The sequence below is a fragment of the Mixophyes fleayi genome, chromosome 1 (genome assembly GCF_038048845.1).
Source record: "Mixophyes fleayi isolate aMixFle1 chromosome 1, aMixFle1.hap1, whole genome shotgun sequence".
Classification (NCBI taxonomy): domain Eukaryota; kingdom Metazoa; phylum Chordata; class Amphibia; order Anura; family Limnodynastidae; genus Mixophyes; species Mixophyes fleayi.
Genome location: NC_134402.1, coordinates 166910963 through 166930911, shown reverse-complemented (window position 1 = coordinate 166930911; position 19949 = coordinate 166910963). Strand labels below are relative to the sequence as shown.

At 43.1% G+C, this 19949-nt stretch overlaps 1 protein-coding gene and 1 long non-coding RNA gene across 4 annotated transcripts in view; one reads left to right on the top strand and one right to left on the bottom strand.

Moving 5' to 3' along the window:
- The window catches only part of UBA6 (ubiquitin like modifier activating enzyme 6), a 126038-nt gene extending 115600 nt beyond the window's left edge, over positions 1 to 10438 (bottom strand). For 2 of the 3 annotated variants that reach the window (XM_075203371.1, XM_075203389.1), the window contains exons 1-3: positions 10356 to 10438; positions 9907 to 9971; positions 7678 to 7772 (exon numbers count right to left, since the gene is read on the bottom strand). In XM_075203371.1, coding sequence (XP_075059472.1) covers positions 7678 to 7772; positions 9907 to 9947 — 136 coding nt within the window. In that variant the 5' untranslated portion in view covers positions 9948 to 9971; positions 10356 to 10438. The remainder of the gene's footprint in view (positions 1 to 7677; positions 7773 to 9906; positions 9972 to 10355) is intronic. The other variant, XM_075203381.1, reaches the window with a different exon arrangement.
- A 16-nt stretch (positions 10439 to 10454) lies between these two features.
- LOC142144485 (uncharacterized) lies at positions 10455 to 14879 on the top strand. The gene is made up of 3 exons (XR_012689727.1): positions 10455 to 10564; positions 13277 to 13351; positions 14329 to 14879. It is a non-coding gene; the product is annotated as an uncharacterized LOC142144485 (long non-coding RNA).
- Positions 14880 to 19949: the final 5070 nt, after the last annotated feature.

The window sequence follows — 19949 nt, the reverse complement described above, 5'->3', positions numbered from 1 at the left end:
CCAATAAATGTACCTGGACTGCGTAGAGGAGTGGGTCACCACAATATCTTAAAAACCCTGAACTTTTATGAATCGCACCAATAAATGTACCTGGACTGCGTAGAGGAGTGGGTCACCACAATATATTAAAAACCCTGAACTTTTATGAATCGCACCAATAAATGTACCTGGACTGCGTAGAGGAGTGGGTCACCACAATATATATAATAAGAAAACCATCAACTTGTTTGATTCGCACCAATAAATGTACCTGGACTGCGTAGAGGAGTGGGTCACCACAATATCTTAAAAACCCTGAACTTTTATGAATCGCACCAATAAATGTACCTGGACTGCGTAGAGGAGTGGGTCACCACAATATATATAATAAGAAAACCATCAACTTGTTTGATTCGCACCAATAAATGTACCTGGACTGCGTAGAGGAGTGGGTCACCACAATATATTAAAAACCCTGAACTTTTATGAATCGCACCAATAAATGTACCTGGACTGCGTAGAGGAGTGGGTCACCACAATATCTTAAAAACCCTGAACTTTTATGAATCGCACCAATAAATGTACCTGGACTGCGTAGAGGAGTGGGTCACCACAATATATATAATAAGAAAACCATCAACTTGTTTGATTCGCACCAATAAATGTACCTGGACTGCGTAGAGGAGTGGGTCACCACAATATATATAATAAGAAAACCATCAACTTGTTTGATTCGCACCAATAAATGTACCTGGACTGCGTAGAGGAGTGGGCACTGGGCACCACAATAAAATATATAAAAAACCTTCAACAGGTCTGCATTACACTACACATACGGCTGCTCCTCCATCCTCTCCATCATATACATGTTGGAGTTTTAGCATGTGACAACCTCTTGTTTTTGATAATGTCAGTGCATTTTGAATATTTTTCAATTTGCCCCACACCACTGAATGTACTTTATCTATGATACGCATCTATCTATCTTGACTGCGTAGTGTGGTGGCCCCGGTACACAATTTGGTACCGGGGCCACAATAAAATAAATACACCCTCCACGTGTCAGAATTCCACCAAACAAGTATCTGGACTGCGTAGTGGGGTGGCCCCGGTACCCAACTTGATACCGGGGCCACAATAAAATAAATACACCCTCCACGTGTCAGAATTCCACCAAACAAGTATCTGGACTGCGTAGTGGGGTGGCCCCGGTACCCAACTTGATACCGGGGCCACAATACCTCCTCCAAACATGCTACAGACAATTCGTCATTGAGATCCCATTAAGTATGTTAAAGACAGACAGGGTCCAAGTGTTATTAGTTGACTTTGTAAAGAAAAAAACTGTCCCTGTTGCACATAGTCGTGCAATGAAGACTTACTTTTTCATTTAAAGGCACGATCTTTCAAGTGTAGTGTTTGTAAGTCTAAGTCATATTATACTTTTGGTAAAATTGGTTTTTTTGGTTCCTCTTTATGTTAATTAATTAGTAATAGAATTAAAGTAGGAAATAGAATTAAATAGAATTAAAGTAGGAAATAGAGTGGTATAGAGTTGTAGTGTGGTATAGATAGAGTGGTCCACACAATATAATAATAAAACCCTCAACTGGTCTGAATTCCACCAAACAAGTATCTTGACTGCGTAGTGTGGTGGCCCCGGTACACAATTTGGTACCGAGGCCACAATATAATTAAAAAACCCTCCACGTGTCGGAATTCCACCAAACAAGTATCTGGACTGCATAGTGGGGTGGCCCCGGTACCCAATTTGATACCGGGGCCACAATACCTCCTCAAAACATGCTCCAGACAATTCGTCATTGACAGACCCCAGACAGACAGGGTCGTAGTGTTACTGTTTGACTTTGTAAACCCAAAAAAATGTCCCTGTTGCACTTGCACATAGTCGTGCAATCAAGACTGACTTTTTCATTTAAAGGCACGATCTTTCAAGTGTCAGAAAGAGAGAGAAGACACAGGAGAGGAGAGTTGTAGCTGGGGACCTGGGGTGGAAGCTCCCAGGCTCCCCCAGCATTGCCTGGAAGTCTGAGCGTGGTGACTGAGCCAGGGCAAGGAATGTGTGCCCTGGATGAGGGGGAGAACTCCATGCCACTATAGTGAACCCAAGAGAGAGGGGGACACTGCACATGGAAGAGGCCCTGGAGTGAGGGCAGCTACAAGAGGCATGGTAGCTGTAGTGTCAGATCCTGAGGCTGAGAGTACACAGAGTGACGTGTCAGAGCACAGGAGACATTATCCCCGCAGAGGAGGGATGAGCTGCAGTTGAGAGGTCTGCTGTTGAAATAGGACATGCACACTTTAACAAACCAATCATTTCAGCGACAGGGCCTACCAAACAACTTTGACTGAAATGATTGGTTTGTTTGGGCCCCCACACCAAAAAAGCTATTCATCTCTCCCTGTACAGACTAAACAGGCTCTACTGAGGCAAGATGTCGTCCTCATCCTCAACCTCTGATTCCTCTCCCCCTACAGTGTCTACTTCCTCCTCATCACACATTATCAATTCGTCCCCGCTGGACTCCACAACCACAGGTCCCTCTGTAGTATCTGGAGGGCAGTGCTGTACTTCATTGAGGAATTGATTATTCATTTTTATAAACATCATTTTTTCAACGTTGTGAGGAAGCAACCTCCTTCGCCGCTCACTGACCAGGTTCCCCGCTGCACTAAAAACTCTTTCCGAGTACACACTGGAGGGGGGACAACTCAGGTAAAATAGAGCCAGTTTGTACAGGGGCTTCCAAACTGCCTTTTTTTCCTGCCAGTAACAATATGGACTGTCTGACATGTCTACTTGGATGGTGTCAGCAAAGTAATCATCCACAATTTTTTCTATTGTGACAGCATCCAATGCAGCGAGAGTAGACATGTCTGCAATGGTTGGCAGGTCCTTCAGTCCGGACCAGATGTTATCAGCATCCCCGCCAGTGCCTCTTTTGGGAAAACTGAGCTTTTTCCTCGCAGCCATAGATGTGGAAGAAAATGAGGGTGGAGCTGTTGGCATGTCACGGTCCTCTTCAGAGGACAATCTCCTGACCAGCAGGTCTTTGCACCGCTGTAGATTTGTGTCCGCCGGAAACAGAGACACAACATACGCTTTAAACCGAGGATCGAGCACGGTGGCCAGAATGTATTCCTCTGACTTTAAAAGAGTGACCACCCTCGGATCCTGGCAAAGCGTACGAAGGGCTACATCCACAAGAGCTACATGCTTGCTGTAATCGCAATGGCTTACCAGCTCCTCCCTCACTTTCTCCAGCTGCTTCTGCAACAGCCTGATCAGGGGAATGACCTGACTCAAGCTGGCAGTGTCGGAACTGACTTCTCGTGTGGCAAGTTCAAATGGCTGCAGAACCTTGCACAACACGGAAATCAGTCTCCACTGCGCTTGACTCAGGCGCATCCCCACTCCTTTGCCTATGTCGTAGGTGGCTGTGTAGGCCTGAATGGCCTTTTGCTGCTCCTCCATCCTCTGCAGCATATAGAGGGTGGAGTTCCAGCGCGTCACAACCTCTTGTTTGAGGTGATGGCAGGGCAGGTTCAAGCTTTTCTGATGTGCCTCTAGTCTGCGGTAGGCACTGGCTGAATGCCGAAAGTGTCCAGCAATTTTGCGGGCCACCGCAAGCATCTCCTGCACACCCCTGTCACTCTTGAGGTAATGCTGCACCACCAAATTAATGGTGTGGGCAAAACATGGGACGTGCTGGAAATTGCCCATATTTAATGCCCGCACAATGTTACTGGCATTGTCTGACACCACAAATCCCCATGAGAGTCTAAGTGGGGTAAGCCACTGGGAGATAATTTCCCTCATTTTCTCTAATATGTTGGCAGCGTTGTGCCTCTTATTAAAGCCTGTAATGCACAATGTTGCCTGCCTTTGCATGAGCAGCCATTTTGTAGATGCTGCTACTGATGCAGCTGTTGCTGTTGCTGCGGAAGGGGATGCATCTACCCAGTGGGCTGTCACAGTCATATAGTCCTTCGTTTGCCCAGAACCACTTGTCCACATGTCCGTGGTTAAGTGGACAGTGGGTACAACCGCATTTTTAAGAGCACTGAGGACACTTGATCGTACTTCTCTGTACATTTTTGGTATCGCCTGCCTAGTGAAGTGGAATCTCGAGGGGATTTGGTACCGGGGACACAATACCTCCATCAACCCTCTAAATCCCACTCCACTGATGGCGGACACCGGGCGCACGTCTAACACCAACATTGCAGTTACAGCCGCAGTTATACGCTTTGCAATAGGGTGACTACTATCGTATTTGGTGGTCATGGCAAACGACTGTTGGACGGTCAATTGTTTGGTGAAAGACTTAGCGGTCTTACGACTTCCCCTCTGGGAAGATGACCGACTAACAGCAGCAACAGCAGCAGTGGCAGTAGTAGGCGTACCGCTGCAGGATTCCTCGGATGAATCCCGTATTGAGGAGGACTCAGTCTGGCTGGTGACTTGGGCTGCAGGACTGAATCTGATGGAGATTGTGGAGGAAGTTGACGAGGAGGGTGTTGCTGGTGTGTATCCAACTGGACCACGGGATTTAGGTGTCCCTGTACCGATGAGGGTCCTAGCCCCAGTTCCTGAACTAACCACTGAACTATGAAGGTTATTCAGGTGACGTATAAGGGAGGATGTTCCTAGGTGGGCAAGATCCTTACCCCTGCTTATTTGAGCTTTACATAAGCTACATATTGCCATACATTGGTTGTCTGGATTTGGATAAAAATAACTCCAGACCGAAGAGGTGCATTTTTTGGTCTTCTGACCAGGCATGACGATGGGCTTTTTCATCCCATGGACATCAGCTGTTTCCCCCCCTGGTGCCTCATTTACAATAACCACATCACCATCCTCATCATCAAGTTCCTCCACAGCGCCAGCTACATCATCAATAGCCTCCTCCCGAGCCACCTCTTCCCGTACAGTGATGGGAAGGTCAGGCTTGACAACCACCAACACGCTTGGACTCGCCTTGGGGATTTGTGATAATTTCTCTTTAGAAGGCAGAGTTGTTTGCTGTTTTGTTGCTGACAGCATAACTCTCTTCAATTTTTTGTAGGGGGGGGGAGGAGGAGGAGGGCTAAGATCCGTGGGTGAAGCTGAACCACTAGTCATGAACACGGGCCAGGGCCTAAGCCGTTCCTTGCCACTCCGTGTCGTAAATGGCATATTGGCAACTTTACGTTTCTCCTCAGATGATTTTAAGTTTCTCTTTTTGCTACTTTTTCTTAACTTGGGCTTTTTGGATTTTACATGCCCGGTACTACGAGATTGGGCATCGGGCTTGGAAGACGACGTTGATGGCATTTCATCGTCTATGTCATGACTAGTGGCAGCAGCTTCAGCATTAGGAGGAAGTGGGTCTTGATCTTTCCCTACTTTATCCTCCAAATTTTTGGTCTCCATTATATGTAGCACAAGATACTGCAGAATGTGTGAACTTGGTAATATTGCAGTACCAATGGACTTATAATGCTGGATTGGTTTTGCAAATTTGGTTATAATTATTATATATATTTTTTTTTTTTTAAATTTTTTATTTTTTTTTACTTTTTTTTTATTTTTTACAAACTTGGGAATAATGGGGAAATAACTATGCCCTTAGAAGCACAGAGCACAGGACACAGCACCACTGGACTGAACAGGACACGGCACAGGACCCAGCAGCACTACGGAACTCAGCAGGACAGAGCACAGGACACAGCACCACTGGACTGATACTGCAGAATGTGTAAACTTTGTAATATTGCAGTACCACTGGACTTTTACTGCTGAATGTGTGAACTTGGTAATATTGCAGTACCAATGGACTTATAATGCTGGATTGGTTTTGCAAATTTGGTTATAATTATTATATATATTTTTTTTTTTTTTAATTTTTTATTTTTTTTTACTTTTTTTTTATTTTTTACAAACTTGGGAATAATGGGGAAATAACTATGCCCTTAGAAGCACAGAGCACAGGACACAGCACCACTGGACTGAACAGGACACGGCACAGGACCCAGCAGCACTACGGAACTCAGCAGGACAGAGCACAGGACACAGCACCACTGGACTGATACTGCAGAATGTGTAAACTTTGTAATATTGCAGTACCACTGGACTTTTACTGCTGAATGTGTGAACTTGGTAATATTGCAGTACCAATGGACTTATAATGCTGGATTGGTTTTGCAAATTTGGTTATAATTATTATATATTTTTTTTTTTTTTTAATTTTTTTATTTTTTTTTACTTTTTTTTTATTTTTTACAAACTTGGGAATAATGGGGAAATAACTATGCCCTTAGAAGCACAGAGCACAGGACACAGCACCACTGGACTGAACAGGACACGGCACAGGACCCAGCAGCACTACGGAACTCAGCAGGACAGAGCACAGGACACAGCACCACTGGACTGATACTGCAGAATGTGTAAACTTTGTAATATTGCAGTACCACTGGACTTTTACTGCTGAATGTGTGAACTTGGTAATATTGCAGTACCAATGGGCTTATACTGCAGGATTGGTTGTGAAAATTTTGTGGTAATTAAAAAATATTAAAGTAGTTTTTGGTATTTTATAAAAAAAACTTTTTTTTATTTTTTTAAACACAGGGGAATATTGGGGAAATAACTATGCCCTTAGAAGCACAGAGCACAGGACACAGCACCACTGGACTGAACAGGACACAGCACAGGACCCAGCAGCACCACTGACCTCAGAAGGACAGAGCACAGCACACAGCACCACTGGACTGATACTGCAGAACACAGCACAGCACAGCACAGCACAGCACTAAACAGCACAGCACTAAACAGCACAGAACTAAACAGCACAGAACTAAACAGCACAGAGGACCACCTAACACACCCTCCCTCTACCCTGATCAATGCCCGAGTGAAGATGGCGGCGACTAGCGGGGAATTTATAGGATCCGAGTATCGCGAGATCCGACAACGGGATTATGAGTCAGAGCCTCAGTTTCACTTTTGAATTTGGCGCCAATACCCGGATCTGTCTCGGATCCGACTCGGATCCGCAACGTTCGGGTGGGCTCGGATTTCAGAAATCCGAGCGCGCTCATCCCTAATATATATATATATAGCACAACAGCAACCTTTTTCCACAATACAATGATTTGTACACAACTAGAGATGCCAACACACTGAGGGCTAGATTTACTAAGCTGCGGGTTTGAAAAAGTGGGGATGTTGCCTATAGCAACCATCTACAAAATGACAGCTAGAATCCGATTGGTTGCTATAGGCAACATCCCCACTTTTTCAAACCCGCAGCTTAGTAAATCTAGCCCTAAGTTACCAGGAGAAAATGCTTGCGCTAAACATAGAAAGGTGGTTAATGTACTTCTTTTACAGTTTTACCCTTAAGTAGTATTGAGACACATGCACACCACCATTATAATTCTAATGATTACTGTTTACTCCCCTCTGTACATATTTAATACACAAGCTTGAATTCAAATGTTTATGCCTCTCACAAATTGTTTTATTCACTTAATGTTATCATTAAGTTTCAACATCTATTCACACTCGCTGACAAGAGTTCAAGGCATAGCACCATTATTAACTCTTCCCTATCACATAGACAACATTTTCTTCCACCATGATAACCTTACCACCATACAACTGATAATTGGGAGGAAAAATGAGCTTACCTATCTCAACACCAAGACCGCCCATCCCACTAAGAAAAACATGGGATTGGGCCATTTTCTGCATAGCTGTGTCACCCAGGACATACCTTTGCCGGCTGTAATAATAATAAAATAAAATATGTTAAAGAAAATGTAGATATATAGGCATCTGTAGTGTACAGTACAGAGTCCATTCGGTGTGGTGTGCATTACCAAAAAGAACTATTGTAATAGATTTTAGAAAAGGCACATAATTACCATGGTAAATAACCAAATTACCATGAAATTCCTTGATCATTTTGTCATTTGCCTGGGTACTTTTCATATGCGGTAGAAACATACACATTGTATGTGAGTGGGCTAATCCAATACAAATCATTTTCTCATTTTGTAATGATGCAATAATGTAAATATATTCTATGTACATAGCTAGATGTAACAAGAGCAAGAGGGTAAATGATTAGTGTCAAATGTTGTAGACAAGGAATAAATAGAGGGAGTGACAGAGGAAAGGATTACCTACAAGACAAGGAGAAACTATACCACTGTACATGTATCTAAGGATTTGATAAGCTCCTCTGTAGAGTTGTGTTTCCAATGAAAGCTCAAAACTTTGAAGGGTCAGTGTCAATCTAATAGGGTAGATCAGTGCATCCCAGAATAAAAGTACAGCACATAAGTGCATATTTAATAACATGGTGAAAAACTGATTGTTGTAGTCCATAGCAACTAAATATCAGCTATTATTATGAGAACTACTATCTAATCTGATGGCGAGTTATAAAGCATTACACCACTACATTATCAAATAAGCCCCTTAGACAAACAAGTGAAAGAAGGGGGGATAATAAAGGAATATTCAGATGTATCAAAATAACCCCCCCCAAAAAAAAACCCACCATATAGATTAAAAAAAAAAAAATAGTAATGACATCAAGATTTAGTAGCCAGTTAGAAAGTCAGGTGTCCACGAAACGTTGATGCAAAAAAATACAGGGTTGTTTTGTGATTATTGTTTACTATCTTACGCTGATGTTGAAGGGGGTGAACCAGCAATGTACTATGTTCCACCTTCTCATCCTCTCCACTATAACCCTCATTAAAACAAGCTCAGTAAGAAAATTTCTTAGTTGGCTTATCTGGGTTTCCTTCAGCATCAGAGAGAAGAATTTAACGGTAAGTACAAAGAAATCCCCTTTTTCTCCACATGTCTGAGGGGGACTCAGAAATTTGAACGTTGTAGTAGCTGCATGGAGAACTTTCTTGCCAAATGCAGTCTTCACTTTTAAAGTGGAAAAAATATGCAGAGATGACTGGACGGTGCAGCACAGGACTTTGGTGAACCAAAGACTCTAGTTGAGTTTGTGGTAAATCTGAACAGCATAAAACACCAGCCACTCTGCAGGCTCACCCTAATGGCCAGCAAAACATCAGGAGTGCAATACCGAAAACAATTTTGGTGGCCATTTAAGAGGACCAATAAGGAGTCACAATGCCAGAACTTCTGGATCCTAGAACGCTATACCATTTAACAGCAAACCATATCAAGGGAGTGAAGCACAACCTCTTAAAACAGGGGCACAAGGATGGCACCACCTTAGGTTGAAAGTAAGATGTGAAAAGGAAGGCTGAACCTAGCACATCCCTTGCAAGAAAACTTTTCCCATTGGAATGAGAAATAACTGGCCTTGAAAAAGGAGATGGCAAAAATCTGCTGGAAGGCATATTCTGACTGGAGACTCCCTGGAGGAATAGCAACAGCTGAGAAAGTCAAATAAACAGGAACTTTTAGGGGAAAAGCGCAGTCAATTATTTTTCATCAATGGTCTGCCTTGTAATGGTAGAATATAACCCATTAACTGTGCCCACATACGACAGGTGGCCTACTAGAATTAATGCTGTGCTAATTCTACATGTGCAAACATTATTCATGAAGACATCTATGTAGAATTTACACAGAGAACATTTTTTACTGAGCATTATTTTTAAATTATACACTAACAAGCCATGAGAGTTGTATGTGTTCTAATACCTTTACTTACAAATTGAAGAGTGTTGTGATACCTTTCACATTAAAAAAAAATAGTTAAATTGCAGGATCTTTGTAAGAACAATTTAATTATTTCTATAGCTGATCCTTTGCCCTTCCTGGAATATTTAATTATAATCATATACTTCCAGGTACCATTGACTTTTTGTATTTGCTTACAGGGGTGTTGTGCACTACAAATATAAGCATACACTGCTCACCTGTACAAACCATCATCGATTTCCATAGAGTCTGCAGCCATTCTGAGAGTCAGGTCTTTAGCAGCCTGCAAAAAATGCATCAATAGAACATCAGTGTATTGATGTTTAAACACAGATGACAAAATTTGGGGCCTAACAGTATTATTCAATATACTCCTTGTGAATTCTAGAGTGTATTGTCCCATCTACAACGATTTTGTCACAACAACAAATGTATCTATTTTTTAATGTCATATAAAACATATGTATATATGCATTTGTGGTGTTCCGCACCCCTGGAATTCCATGTGGTATAATGTGTTACATGATATTGCAAAACATATAAAATAACTACAATTGTAATATTAGTCTCCTATTATAATCATTTATTTAATGTATACAGTGTTCTCCCTACGCTTTATTTACCGAGCACTCCACTAGGCACTAATTGACTGTCATCCGGCACTCACCACTCACTGTGACTAGCCGACCGAAAGGCAGGGTAGCGGCTAAATCCCCTTCAGTGTAGGTACCCTGGCACGTCAATATGACGTCACAGGGTCATGTGATCGCAGCGGTCACATGGTACATAGTATTAGGCGGGGCTGAAAGTCTATGGTACTCGGTGCAGGAGCTCCATAATTTCTTTCAGTTCCTGGCTGCATTCGTGTAGAAAAAGGTAAGTAGAAGGGGAGCAAGTGTGTGTGACTGTGTGATGGTTATAGCGCTGGCACAGGGGAGCATGTGTGATGGTTATAGCGCTGGCACAGGGGGCATGTGTGATGGTTATAGCGCTGGCACAGGGGGGCATGTGTGATGGTTATAGCGCTGGCACAGGGGGGCATGTGTGATGGTTATAGCGCTGGCACAGGGGGGCATGTGTGATGGTTATAGCGCTGGCACAGGGGGGCATGTGTGATGGTTATAGCGCTGGCACAGGGGGGCATGTGTGATGGTTATAGCGCTGGCACAGGGGGGCATGTGTGATGGTTATAGCGCTGGCACAGGTGGGCATGTGTGATGGTTATAGCGCTGGCACAGGGGGCATGTGTGATGGTTATAGCGCTGGCACAGGGGAGCATGTGTGATGGTTGTAGCGCTGGCACAGGGGAGCATGTGTGATGGTTATAGCGCTGGCACAGGGGGCATGTGTGATGGTTGTAGAGCTGGCACGGGGGCATGTGTGATGGTTATAGCGCTGGCACAGGGGGGCATGTGTGATGGTTATAGCGCTGGCACAGGGGAGCATGTGTGATGGTTGTAGCGCTGGCACAGGGGACGTGTGATGGTTGTAGAGCTGGCACAGGGGGGCATGTGGGATGGTTGTAGCGCTGGCACAGGGGGCATGTGTGATGGTTATAGCGCTGGCACAGGGGAGCATGTGTGATGGTTATAGAGCTGGCACAGGGGGCATGTGTGATGGTTATAGAGCTGGCACAGGGGGCATGTGTGATGGTTATAGCGCTGGCACAGGGGGGCATGTGTGATGGTTATAGCGCTGGCACAGGGGGCATTTGTGATGGTTATAGCGCTGGCACAGGGGAGCATGTGTGATGGTTATAGCGCTGGCACAGGGGGCATGTGTGATGGTTATAGCGCTGGCACAGGGGGCATGTGTGATGGTTGTAGCGCTGGCACAGGGGGCATGTGTGATGGTTATAGCGCTGGCACAGGGGGCATGTGTGATGGTTGTAGCGCTGGCACAGGGGCATGTGTGATGGTTATAGAGCTGGCACAGGGGGCATGTGTGATGGTTGTAGCGCTGGCACAGGGGGCATGTGTGATGGTTGTAGAGCTGGCACAGGGGGCATGTGCGATGGTTGTAGAGCTGGCACAGGGGGGCTTGTGTGATGGTTGTAGAGCTGGCACAGGGGGGCTTGTGTGATGGTTGTAGAGCTGGCACAGGGGGGCTTGTGTGATGGTTATAGCGCTGGCACAGGGGAGCATGTGTGATGGTTATAGCGCTGGCACAGAGGGGCATGTGTGATGGTTATAGCGCTGGCACAGGGGGCATGTGTGATGTTACAGAGCTGGCACAGGGGGCATGTGTGATGGTTACAGAGCTGGCACAGGGGAGCATGTGTGATGGTTATAGCGCTGGCACAGGGGGCATGTGTGATGGTTATAGCGCTGGCACAGGGGGCATGTGTGATGGTTATAGCGCTGGCACAGGGGGCATGTGTGATGGTTATAGCGCTGGCACAGGGGGTATGTGTGATGGTTGTAGAGCTGGCACAAGGGGGCATGTGTGATGGTTGTAGAGCTGGCACAGGGGGGCATGTGTGATGGTTGTAGCGCTGGCACAGGGGGCATGTGTGATGGTTATAGCGCTGGCACAGGGGGCATGTGTGATGGTTATAGCGCTGGCACAGGGGGTATGTGTGATGGTTGTAGAGCTGGCACAAGGGGGCATGTGTGATGGTTGTAGAGCTGGCACAGGGGGGCATGTGTGATGGTTCAAGGCAGAGATGGGCAGAGATCGGTGCATGTGTGACGGTGCAAGGCAGAGATGGGTACATGTGTGACGGTGCAGGGCAGAGATCGGTGCATGTGTGACGCTGCAGGGCAGAGATGGGTGCATGTGTGACGTGCAGGGCAGAGATGGGTACATGTGTGATGGTGCAGGGCAGAGATCGGTGCATGTGTGACGGTGCAGGGCAGAGATGGGTGCATGTGTGACGCTGCAGGGCAGAGATGGGTGCATGTGTGACGCTGCAGGGCAGATATGGGTGCATGTGTGACGCTGCAGGGCGTTACACATGACAACACTCACCATCTTTTCTCTGATATTCCCCATGGTGCTCATTATCTGTTCCCTTACAGGTCCCGTGCCCACAATTGTGTCTCACTGTCGCCCACCAGCTTTTCCCTCACAGGCCCCGCTGCCTCAATCCTGACACCTCTCTTACTTCAAAATGAGAAGAGGCATATTTTATTTGAAAGAGGAGTACAGCCTTACCAGCAAATGTGATAATAATACAGAGACCGTTATTGCCATAGATGTTGTGGTTTTGTTTTTGAAAAAATACTGTATTTAGTCTCATTTTGCTCAGATGATATTATCATTACAGGCCATGGTGTAAATGTATCAATGTCCGGATTCTTCAACTCCGGCGAGATCGGCGTCTTCAGCGCTTAAATTTAAAGCAGCGCTGCCTTGTAAAGGGAAGTTTCCCTTTACAAGGCAGCGCAGCGCCGCTTTAAATTTAAGCGCTGAAGACGCCGATCTCGCCGGAGTTGGAAGAATCCGGACATTGATACATTTACCCCCATGAGTATAATTGATTTTCTCACAAAAATAACAATACATCCAGTTTTCTAAGCACTTTATTAGGTGTTCTACTTCTGCCTTCTCACTTATCCATAACTTTTAAATTTTGCTATTTTTCAGGCATTCATTGTGGGACACCAGGAACCATTGGAGAATAGTGTAGGGACCAGGCGAAAGGGCAATATAAGACATTCTGTAAGTTCACTGACAGTGCTCCTGCTCTATACCCCTCTCCTGTTAGGCCCTCAGTTTGCATTAATTGCCCAGCGTGGCAGGGCATATTTTTTTATTATTGGGGTGGTCTCCAAAGTCAGCGACTTCAGTGTCACAGCGTGGATGATTGTTTAATGCTCTGAGCGGAAGAACGGAGGTAACGACGTGGTGTTTACGCTAATGCCCCCACTCATAGTGCTGGATTCCTCTGCAGGACATGGCCATAATCGCTACAGGGGTTCCCAGGCAGTGATTTCTGGAATGACAGTCACTGCTTCACAGTGTTCTGTAGGACGGCAAGACTGTGAGTGTTAATTTTTCCCACCACAGTGCTGAAAGATAGGTTCAGCAAGATGATGTGGAACACAGGAATGGATACCTCTTAGTTGGGGCAGACTTCATGTTTCCTTAAGGGGCCTGGGTCAGGTGGGCGATACTGGGTATATGTAAGCCCCCACTAGGCACTGGACTGGTGGAGGGTGCGTCCTTTTGAACAGCTACCAATGCATTTCTGGAGGGAGGTGCTTAAATAGTGTCCGTATGACTGGTCCCTACACTATATCCCAATGTTTCCCAGTGGACTATGTATAAAAATCCTATCATTTCTTCTATGTTTTATTTCCCTGATTACTATTGCAAAAATAAAACATTTTTCCTGGTACTACAAAGCAATTTTTGTTATATACTCCCCAGACTGCTGCAACCTCCATCTTGCTGTAATGATATCTTGATCCCCTACAATCCAATCAAATAGTTGCTGCAGGAATAACCTCTCTACTCTCCATCATCAATTACTGTCGTCCTACTGAAATCATCCTGTCTTCCATTTTAGTTATATTTTCACTACAAAAGTATTTAGTGCCGTCATATCCATTTCCACTTGTTACATCTATTATCACAGTCTCTGTACATACCAACCCTCTGCTCACGCTGACGCTTTTTTTATTTGCTTCTTCCAGGTTACCTCTGCTCTCAGGACTACGACCCTTCTTGAATGCTGCCCCTGGAAATCTTCAACAGAATCTCTGTCTGTCAAGTATTGTCTCTAACTGCAGGACCCTGCTGAAAACTCACCGGTTTAACGAACAGTTCCAATAGTGCTTGTGACTATCTTCTCCCAGACCTGCGCTCCAGAGGGGAAAAGGACATGTTCTGGAGCGGACTGTTATGAGTTTTCTTTTTTAAAGTGTCCGTTCATCAAGCGATATTAACGAAGGAGAAAGCAATAAACCTAATAGAGACAGTTTATTATTTTATTTCTACTCTCGAACTTCATGTTATTATCCACCTGACCAGGCCTGATGAAATTACAGCGAAGAGTGATAGTTATGTTGTAGCTTGGTATGATGAGGACCAGCAAGTGGAATATATTACCTGATATTGTAAATGGACGTTATCAGAAATTTGTGTGCGCTGTTACATATTACAGACAGCTGAACGTTGTAATATACTGTATATTTGAATACTTCGTAAGAAATATATAATGTGATGTAAACAAAACCTACTGAAAGCAGCTTTTTTGTATATTTGTAATAAACTAGTTTATTTATTTCACCATTAAAATTACTACATCTTTATTTTCTTTGCTTGCTAAAGTTTGTCAAAAACATCTTAATGTTTAGTATATCAAGTCTGTACTTTACCTGTAATTGCTATGCCGACCAAGGTTCTCCTCCCAGCAATGGAGGACCCAGGAGGGGGTGACTGATCCAGACAGCTGACCGGACCAGCACACTCATGGGGGTATATTTATTAAACTGCGGCTTTGTAAGAGTGGAAATGTTGTCTATAGCAACCAATCAGATTCTAGTTATCATTTATTTAGTGCATTCTACAAAATGACAGCTACAAAATCATTGGTTGCTATAGGTAACACCTCCACTTTTTCAAACCTGCAGTTTAGTAAATATACCCCATTGTCTTGCACTGTGTGTGATCTAATTATTTCAATAACCTATTTAGTGCTGATACCATGCCATAAGCCTCTCTGAAAATGGTGCACAATAATTCACAATGTACAGTAAGTTACAGACGTAGGACCACTACCCACAACTTGGACATACACACTGCTTTTTATGTAGCACATTTTCTTTTGTTTACAAGCCACCAGACCTGGAAGATAAGTTTTAACCAAACCCCCCCCCCTTCCCCCTGTATGTTAGATATTTGTTACATGTCTATATGTGACCCGTGTGGAAGAGATCTTCACACTTTCCTCTTGTGTCGTACAAGCATGCCAAATATTAGATAAATGCATAAAGTATACCTGCTAAACCAAGGATTGTAAAACAAATAATATACTTCTATCTATTCTCTTATCTTTTGGGAAAAAAAGTAATGACATAATTTACCAATATATTATGAGAACCATCTGCCACATATTAGAATTTTTTATTGAATGCCTACATTACTTTTAGCCTGACAATTATTACATATACACACTTGTTATGATTAAAATGTCCAAATTTTGGAAAAAGATGCATCTAGCACGAAGTCTATTACACCACATCTGATTATAAGAAGGATCCCTGCATAATAAACTTAATTTTCCACCTATATCAGCAAGAAGTTACTTGTAATGCAGTTTGCAACTGATCCATCGTAATCCCACAGGTGTTTATTTGGACAGTGTGCCACTAACTACATCTTTATTAAGTCCAGGTAATTTTAAGTTAGGTGTGTGTCTGATTCTAAATTTGCCGTGCACAAATGTGGTGCACTCTAATTTTCATTGCACGCTGTACCCGCCACAATAAGTGCTGAGAGACAAAAGCTGTGGCATTGAAAGAAAAACAATTATGCAAATAATCTTAAGAATAAAGATCCTGTTTTATTAATTACTAGCTGAAGTACCAGCCGTTGCCTGGGTTTAAATCTTCAAGCTATTAAGTTATCAATGAGTTGGATGTAACTGTCAACCTTTTCAAAATAATTAGAAGCTTAGCAGGTCTTCCAACACACCCATTAGGTGGCTGCCCAGTGTCGTTTTTGTTTTTATATTAAATGTCATTGAAATCCATCTAGTGGAAGGACCAGGACAGGCTCGCCAGGTCAAAGTTCTGCCCAGTGTACACCAACGGGAGGTTCTACTGGGACCCTAACCTCCCTAAAACCTGGACAGGATCCAACTGGACCATCTCGCATTGGTTTCATTTCAATCGGTGCAGGGGTGTCTGAATGCATAACTGGACAGACAAGCAGCCCAATGATATTTATATATATATATATATATATATAAAAGATTTTACTGTGATAGGGCATCCTCAGAATCATTCCTCCTCTTGTCTGCCTTACTTAAATTGTTCACCATTCTGCGCTCTTGTTATAATTGCCATACCTACTCCCAGTGCCCTTCTTGAGTATGGTTCCAGTAGGATTAGGATAGAGAAGAGGTATCCTAGTACATGGACAGGAGACAATGACTGGGGAGTCACCAGACCAATTGTGGTTAATAATGCCACATAAGTACCCCTTGAGTAAAATATACACCATGGGTATATCCAAGTACTTTTTAACTAAAAATGTTAACACTAAAATCTGAACATATCTTGGAGGGGGAGGCAGGGGATCGTGTCATTTTGATACCGCCCTTAATTATACATTTATGCAGCAGTGTTAATATGACCCAGGTGGCAAAGCCCACATTACACCGTTTGCTGTGACTCACGTCATAGAGTACCCCATCCTGACCACTTCACTGAGATGTGGCAGGATGCGGGAAAACAAACAAGTTACTGCGAGAGATCTGTGCAGAATTAGGGAGTCTCCCGGACAATCCGGGGGAGTGGGCAAGTATGATTAAAAGATAACCTAAATTATACACTACAAAGCATACAAGTATAATAGTCAACTTCTGTAAGCAAATCTACATGCTCCAGACTGAATTGAATATGCCCCAGAGAGTACTAAGTAACACCATACAGTTGGCAACTATAATTGTCTGCTGGTGAAAACAAGTTCTGTGAATAGAGAGGGAGAGGGGGCTCTTTATATACGTCTAATGCATGGTGATGTGCATTAAGGTTCTAGCATAAAATAATAATTGCAAATAACTTTTCTCATGGGCTAATATCTACACATTATCCTTTACTTTGAGTTGACCTTTCAGTTTGCATGTCTTGCTGTTACTTCCAATTTATGACCCTGTATCTTCAGTTTCTCTATTTCTCACTCTAAAATGATCTTGTTTTTAGATCTCTACACATCCATATGGATCATTTATGAGTAACCACAAGAGAAATTAACTCTTAAAAGGTTGTCCCAATAAGTACATTTTATCTTTAAAAAATAAATGGCTAAACAAATATTATTATTTTTTTAGGTGACCTGGAAACAAATTCAAGACAAAATTCACATATTATACTATCCATTTTCATGTTATTTAGTACTGATACTACCATCACCAAAAACAACCTCAGTAATATAAGACAGTACAAGTGTGGCTAAGAGCTGGCTAAATCCTATTTCCCATACAGTCAATGTACCAGGTACGTACACTGAAGGGGATTTAGCTGGCTCACACTGAGCAGGCTAAATCCCCTTCCAATTCATGACCCGGCCAGCAGGGGGCCAAAAGGTACCTTCGGTGAAGGGGATTTAGCTGGCTCATACTGAGTGTGCTATTTCCCATGCAGTGTAGGTACCAGGTACCTTCGGTGAAGGGGATTTAGCTGGCTCACACTGAGCTGGCTAAATCCCCTTTGAATTCATGACCCGGCCAGCAGGGGGCCAAAAGGTACCTTCGGTGAAGGGGATTTAGCTGGCTCACACTGAGTGTGCTATTTCCCAATCAGTGTAGGTACCGGGTACCTACGGTGAAGGGGATTTAGTCGCAACCGATGAAGTATAGTGTTACAGATTGGTACGTGCAAAAAGTTACCGAGCATCTTCATAGAAAATGGTTGTCTGTATTGAACGTGAATCTACATACAACCATGTAGTTATACATTTGAAATAGAGGAAATAATTTAAATGCTGGTGTTGTATTCGTAGATATTCGTGACTGAAGCTCAGCAAGTGCAAATAATTTTAAATGAGAGACGCGAATGTGCCAAACTTAACAAGCAGCTTAGATCTGTGAATGCGGTAGCCAAAAAATAAAAATCCCATAGTAGGCAAAGAGCTCCATCTAGTGGCCACATTAAAGATAATGAGAAGGGAGTAACAAAATCTTTGGAATGTCCGTAATAATATTGTATTCTCTTGAATGACCCTAAGCCTAGCAGCTGGTTTTTGGGATACATTTATTAGATGCGATACATCTAATAATAATTAAAGGGACAAGCCGTTTGATTTGATTATCTACCCTTCACTAAAATTATAATTTTGTCAGTGTAACAATAGATCCAACACAGAATACGTACAAAAATAAACAATTGCACTATTCACTTACAACGGAAGCTGTGGTAAGATAACACACGCGGGAAATCCTGTTTACCAGCTGTCAGACGGTTGACAAAGGCAACCCCAAGGCAGCTGTCTGAGACAGGAAACTTGTGCAGGTACCAAATTAAACTCTAAAAGTCAAATATTATTTTTTAGATATACCAGCAAGACAAATTTAAAGCGCACACAAGATAAAATTGTTTATGGTAGTTTGTATGAGAGCACCAATTCAGTTGTAGTTTCATTCATCAGAATGGTCAGATGCACCCCTGTGAAATATCATCAAATTTATCAGTAAAAATGAACCACAGTGTTCACCCGTCACTAAAAAAAAAATCCTGAAGCCCTGTAAGTAAAGATGTGGCGTATTATCACACTCCAAGCAAACACTATAGCAGTGGTATGAGGAATATATAGGGTTGTGAGCTGTTCTGCTTAAACCCTGTTCTAATGTTGATGCTACTACAGACATATTTTTGAAATATTGTTAATAAATAGGAGCGTGTCATTTAAAAGATGTTGGAACTGTTGTCCTTCATGAAAATATTGTGCTTATACAATTTAATGACAAATGCAAAGCAACATGGTTTATGACTCTTTTCTAAAATGTTTTTTTTTTATTTTAGAAATAGAGAAATTTTTTTGATGATTGGCCTATGAGTTGCAGCTATGGTCTGCCAGCTTGCAATGAGGGGGGGTCATCAAAATCTGAATTCTTGCGCAAAAGGGCATGTGAGCCCCTCTCATTAGTCCTCAGTTCTCCAAAGCATTTATTCCAAAATGTTAACAAAACTAAAGTCCAAATATCCACTATCAATATGAAAAGTTTTTCTCCATAGAACTTAAGTGACAAAAATGTTTATTTTTTTCATGCAGTCATCTTGTTCATATGGTGGTGTCACCGTGGCAACAACTTGTAAATAACACACAACATACTGGGGCTGATGCTGGATGCACAGCAAGAGTAACTTACTCTTGAAAGAGAGCACGGAAGTCGAGCGTAACTAGGATGTTTGTTAATGCATATTTAAAAGTATTAAATAACATATCCCCATCTATGCCTTGAAAAAGATAGAATAACGAAGCCGAAACATTCTGGAAAGTGAAATGAAGGTACAGATTCCATTTTACCAGATTTAATAGCATCATGTCAGAGAGGGAGAAGGCACCTCTCTTTCCCGGGATTTAAAGGACA